Source organism: Lipotes vexillifer, unplaced genomic scaffold (genome assembly GCF_000442215.2).
Source record: "Lipotes vexillifer unplaced genomic scaffold, Lipotes_vexillifer_v1.1 scaffold753, whole genome shotgun sequence".
NCBI lineage: Eukaryota > Metazoa > Chordata > Mammalia > Artiodactyla > Lipotidae > Lipotes > Lipotes vexillifer.
The window spans coordinates 351464-357631 of NW_006783618.1; the positions used below are offsets into that span (position 1 = coordinate 351464).

Consider the following 6168-nt stretch of genomic DNA (forward strand, 5'->3'; position numbering starts at 1 on the left):
TGTCTTATTTGTCCAGCTTGGCAGCCTGAGACCCTGGGGCTTGTCCTCACCCACTCGGCCACCCAGAGGAGGTTCAACTTCCTCAGGGCCTGAATCTGTGCTGACAGCATAGGAAGGTCACACAGAGGAGCCCTTAAGCCAGAGGGGTCCCACGGCCAGGACTAGTACTAGCTGCTGAGAAAGAAAGGGCAGTCGGTTTGTAGTCTGTGGTTAGAATCAGCCAGACACTGATGCCTCCAGCCCTTGAAGACCGGCTGTGGGCTATGACCCGGCTGGTGGCCTTGGTGCTGCCTTACCCAGGCTCGTTTTCTCAATCAGTGCCCCGCACTGTGCTCCCTGCCTCCCCCTCCACCCCGCCTCGGGGATGTCTCCATGAGTTAACGTGGCGCAGGGGTGGGCTCAGCAAGGCCCAAGTTAATCCAAGCCTGGCAAAATGTTCCCTGCCCCTGGGAGAGCCGCTCCACTGACCATCGGCTACAGAAATGAACAGCATGTTCAGGGCCCAGAGCTGCACACGTGGCCCCCTGCACCCTCTCACCTCAATGGGTACGTAAAAACTGGTGCCCCACACAGAGGTATAAACGAGAGAGGGAAGTGTGTGGGCCTCTGGAATCCAGCTGGTTCAGGCCAGATTGCCCAGGGGCTCAAAGGAGTACAGAGCTTTTGGCCTCCTGGAGTCTGAGTGATGCAGGGAGGTGGAGCTTCCTACAGACCTAGGTACCGCTGGCTGGCCCTCCCTCCCCAAGGGCACTCGTGGGCTGAAAGCCAAACCTCCTAACAAGGACTCTGAGCACCTACCAGTTCAGTCAATCAGGCCACCAGTCTGTCCCGTTTGCGGTGGTAACAGCAGGTGCGCCCAGGAGCAGGGCCTAAGCAGTGTTTCCAAACCCAGGACCAAGCTGCCCACTAAGATCTGAGGGAACAAGGTATTCGCCGTCTTGCCTTCGTAGAGCTAACGCTGACTTTAATTTATTTAAATACTCCATCCGTGCCAGGAAGGATCTGAGGTGAGAAAATACCTACGGGGGAGGCAGGCCAAGCACAGGGTCTGAGAAATGGCCGTCTCAGGCTCCAGGAATGAGCCCTGCAGAGATCAGCTCAGTGTGTCTGAGGCAGAAAATCGTGGAGCCAGAGCCAGATTCAGATCCCAGAAGACTATATGCTTTACCCACCCCACTTCACGAAATGGCACTGAGGAGAAAGGGTCTCAGAGGGGCTTGGCTAGTTGAGAAAGGACCATGGTTCTTCCTCGGCTGTGTCCTGCAGCCTTCAGACCTGCCTGACAAGACTGGACCCTGAGGGAATTCTTTCCGCCCCGGCTTCTCAAAGGGCTCCCATGCAGGAGCTTTCCCCAGCTGGGCCTCCCCTCTCCCAGCAATGCCCCTAACCTCCCGCATCCCAGGAAAGATGGAGAGAGCTGGCAGAATGTCCTGATGTCCCCGGGTGGCTGGCCTACGTCATGGGGAGACAGGCCAAATGCTCCAGGGGGTGAGCACCTGATAGACAGCGCTTCCTGCAGCTCACTTACTCAACATGCAAACCCAGACTAGCCCCACCCTCTGAGGCTCAATGGGACTTCCAGGATGGCCAGCAGAGCCTGCTCTGGCCCCCTTTCATGATGAGCTCAACACCTTTATTAAGCACCCACTAAGAGAACCCACAACCCTGCCCTTCAGGAGGTATCAGTGTGATGGTACAATCAACACACAAGCTCAGACCACTTACAGAAGCCTTAGAGACACTTATAACACAAAGATAAACGTATTAAGACAAATTCATAGAGTGGAAACTGAATGCTAGTAGGCTGAGGGTATACAGGGATGGTGTTTCGAGCTGGGTGGAGTTCATTAGAGAAGGCTTTGTGGAAAACATGAGTTTTGAGCAGAATTTACAGGTTGGTAACTGGCAGAGAACAGGAAAGGCATTCCAGAATCTCCTGGTAATTGTTCCTAGCATGGGTTTTGCTGTAGGACGGGTCTGGGTTCAAAGCCCCACACTGCCATTTACCAGCTACGTGGTCCTGGAAAGTCATTTGACCTCTCAGGGCTTAAGTTCCTTCATCTAGAAAATAGAGGTAATAGTCGCTACGTCACTGTGTTATTATGCAAGTTAGCTGGGATGATATATATAAAGCACTTCGCAGTGCCTGGCATTTAGTAAGTACATCATCGGTGGCAGGTTTTTTTTTGTTTTTCTTTGTTATTTTTTTCGCGGTACGCAGGCCTCTCACCGCTGTGGCCTCTCCCGCTGCGGAGCACAAGCTCCAGACGCGCAGGCTCAGCGGCCATGGCTCACGGGCCCTGCCGCTCCGTGGCATGTAGGATCCTCCCGGATCAGGGTGCGAACCGTGTCCCCTGCACCGGCAGGCAGACTCTCAACCACTGCACCACACCAGGGAAGCCCAGCAATCTTGTTTTTAAGCGAGAGAATGCAAGTGCTAAAGCAGGTTGGTTGGCAGCGGGAATCAGAGAAGAGTGAGGGTGGTGACAGTGGTGTCGTCCGGCCTATGGATGACAGTCTCACAGACAGGGCTACCTGAGGCTTCCAGAATGGATAGAAGCGTCGGGTGTTTCAGGGCAGGGGAGTGATGTGATGAAATGCAAGCCTTGCTGCAGACAGTGTGGTTAGGAAGGGTGTGGTTAGGAAGAAGGAAGCATGGAGGAAAAGGCTGTTGCATTTTGTCCAGGGTCCAGGTTTGGTCACCCGGCAAGGAGAGTGAGTGTGGAGATCACCCCTCCTAACATCAAGCCTCACTTATCACCCAGGAGAACGCCCTGCAGCTCCTGCCACCTGCGCACTCCTCCCACCACCGCTGCTGGAACACACAGGGGCAACCGTCTGTGCTCCCCCCCTCAGTAGCACAAAATTGCTGTTCTGTGGGAGGCCTGGGGTACAAGCCATACATGCATCCTGGACACACTCCCCATGCGGCTGTGGTCGTGTGTGCCGTGTGCGTGTACATGTGGGGATGACAGGCCAAGGGAAACAGAAGGAGGCCACAGATGAGTAACAGCACACACTGCTGCCTCCCAGAGTATTTTTAAATGCTAAAAATACTGGCTAAAAATAGCCATCAAGCTCCAAACAAGATACTTTCTCCAGGCAGATTCTGTGTGGGTCCCTGATAGGTGAGGGGGGTGGAGCAGCAGAAATCTTCAAGCATTGCTGCCCTTAGGGTCAGAGGAGTACACTCACCCCACACCAGCTGAGCACCTATTTCTCCACCGTGGTGGTACTTTCTCCCCATCTCCCAGAAACAAACCAAAATTTGAGATTCTAGGAGAGATGGCATTGGGTAACTGGGTAGAAGAGGCCAGAAAAGGTTCCTTCCCGGGGCCAAAAGGTACGGTGACGTATTGTGGGCATTGCCTCTCTTGACAGTGGGCCAAACTAGGGCTGGAGGGAGGAGGGGTGCTCAATGCCGAAGCCGTGGAAATCTACCTTCCTAACCTGGGCCCTGTGACCCTCACGGTCTGTGCTGATGCTGGGCTCCAAGAAAGCCCTGAATGCTGAATCCCCCCTGAATGCTGTGCAAAAGTTTGTGCGTGGGTGCATTTTTCCCTGAAAAAAATGAGTACAGCGCTTTCATCGGGTTCTCAAAATGATCTGCAGCCCCCAAAAAGTTAGGAATCGTTTGCCGCCTTGGGGGAAGCTCACCCGGCTGACACTCGTCCTTGGAGACGTGTCCTCTGCGGGCCTCAAAGACAGTTTCTCGAGTCCCAACCCCGAGGTGGGTGCCGGACTCCGCGCTCCGGTCCTGCCGGCCCCCGGGGGCTGCCAGGTCTCTGCGGCCGGCGGGCTCGGTCGGCTGCAGGGGGCTGGGGGTAGCCAGGCGGTGGGCGGACCCGCGGGAAGCGCGGGCTCTGGCGGGGGCTCAGCCTCGCTCGGGTCCGCGTGCTGGCGCCCGGGGGCGGGTCCCAGCGGGGGCGGAGCTGCAGCCCTGGTCCCGCCCCAGCGCTTACGTCGCGCGGCCAGCGGCGCGGGCGGGGCCGCCAGTCTGCTAGAGGGAGAAAGCCGGTGCAGGGGCGGTTGGCGGCGTGCGCCGCGGAGGTTGAGGCGGAGGAGCGCGCGGTCTGCCTGCCGTAGCGGTTGCCGCCGGGCGCCGCGGACGGTGTCCTGTGACGGCCTCGCCGGCCTGGGCGTCCGGGCCGTGGGATCGCGCGGTACTACCCCGCGCCCCCTTGGCCAACGTTAGGCGAGGGGTCGAGCCCGCCGCCCGCCCGTCAGCATGCGCACCTCGTACACCGTGACCCTGCCTGAGGAGCCCCCCGCAGCCCCCTTTCCCGCCCTCGCCAAGGAGCTGCGGCCGCGCTCCCCTCTGTCCCCTTCCCTGCTGCTCTCCACCTTCGTGGGGCTCCTGCTCAACAAAGCCAAGGTACGCGGGGCCCTTTTCTGGGACCCCCAACGCCGAGGGCTGGGGTTCCGCCTCCTCCCCGGGATGCCCTCCCTCCCGCCCCCTGCTGCCGCGCGCCGGGCCCGGGCACGGAGTGTCCTCAGCCCCCACCCCTCCTTTCCCAGGGTCTCCCGGCAAGGAGCGCCCCTCCCCGGGTGATCTCACGCTTACTCGCGGCCCCCTCCCCTTGTTGAGATCCCAGCCCCTGAGTCCTCCGAACCCCCCTTCCCCTTCCCTCTCGTCGACCCCTGCACCAGGTGGCTCTTGGACTCTTAATTCCTGGCACCTATCAGGACAGGTGCAGGAAAGCGTAACCTTGACTAGTTCTCGGTGTATGAGGGAACGGGCAGCTCGCTGGACTCCGCGGGCGTGACTCCTCCAAGGCCAAACGCAGCAAGAAAGGCTGGTGGGCAAGGGGCCGCCTCCCCCACACTCAGTCCCAAAAGGCCCTTTCCCAGAGGGTCGGTAACAGGGGTCCTTTGACCCCGTGAAGGGCAGAGGAGTTGCAGATGGGGAAAGAGGTCAACGTCCCTTCCCTTCCCAGCCCTCCCCAGTTCAGCTAAGTGGGCACTGGATCCCTCAAATGACGTAGCCGCCCCAGAGTGATGCTGGGGCTAAAGGCTGGGCACTGCCCCCTTGGGGAAGAGAGAAGGGGCCAGAGCTTGACAGGTCTTATGTAACAGCACCAGCTCCCGTGTTGGCAGTGTGTGCACTGCCCCGTGCCAGGACCACACCAGGCTCCTTGGCTGCAGCCAGGACTCATGGCTGACCCTCATGGCACAGGTGAAGTAAGCTGGAAAGCCCGTTCCTGGGGTCTCGGGTGTGAAGACACAAACCTCCGTCGGCCTTTCTTCTATGGCTCGTGTTCCCAGATGTTTCCCCCGCGTTAACAATAGAACAGGCTCTTATGAGCCCCCTGCTCCTTCCCTGGGAGGTGAATGCTGTCTGTTTACTGGCGATGGAGGTGGCATCTACCTTCTAGAACAGTGGTTGCTACTGAGTCAAATTAGGTTTGCTGATGGCTAATTTTAAGGAGGTTCTTGACCCGAACTTTCTCCACTCTTTGCACTTGAGTTCCAGCATCCCAACTGGAGTCATTTCCTTGTCTCCTGGTGAGAGGCTGGCTGTTCAGGGTCTCTCCCAACTTCTCCAGTTTGGGCCTCTCCCTGTGGGCCCTGAGGTAGGATTGTTTTTCCCGTAAGAAAGGTCACTCCTGGGACATTTTGTTTCTCTCTGGAATGGAAACTGCTGACTTTCCCTGCAGCTCCTGATTTCCTATTCATGGCAGAAGAATATCTGGCTGGGCAAAGAAGAGCCCTGCTCCCCCCTCCACTCCCACCCCCTGACTCCTGTAACCCAGCCGCCTTCTACACAGAGTGCTTAGAAATTGGCAAGTAGTTTTGAGCTCAGGAAATTTTAGACAAGGCACAACCCAGAACTAAGAGGGTCCCAGCGATGCCTTGAAGGAGCCTCCCCCATCTCTCCACCCGCCAGGCCATAAGCAGGGCTAGATCCTCAAGAATAGTAACCGTAGATCGTGACCTGTTCTCCTTGACCTTCCCTCTGTTGGGTCCCAGTTAAAAGTGTCAGCACCACAGGAATGCTTCATTAGAGAGATGCCTCCAGTCTCCCACTGCCCCACCCCCACTAGAGCTGCATGACGACTGCCTCAGCCAAGGGCCCCCTTTGGTGGACAGTGACAGTCACCAGCGGTAGAATGCTTTGCTTCTGTGGCCCGTTTAGACAGATGTTGTCTGAGGCACGGCGGGGGGGGG

The 6168-nt window shown here is 57.9% G+C and overlaps 1 protein-coding gene across 3 annotated transcripts in view; it reads left to right on the forward strand.

The window, feature by feature from the left end:
- Positions 1-6168, forward strand: part of USP2 (ubiquitin specific peptidase 2) — a 24796-nt gene that overhangs the window by 13911 nt on the left and 4717 nt on the right. The window contains exon 1 of one of the 3 annotated variants that reach the window (XM_007456272.1): positions 4024-4375. The exons of the other annotated variants lie outside the window; for them this stretch is intronic. Coding sequence (XP_007456334.1) covers positions 4229-4375 — 147 coding nt within the window. The 5' untranslated portion in view covers positions 4024-4228. Of the gene's footprint in view, positions 1-4023; positions 4376-6168 lie in introns of those variants that run through there. 3 annotated transcript variants of the gene reach the window in all.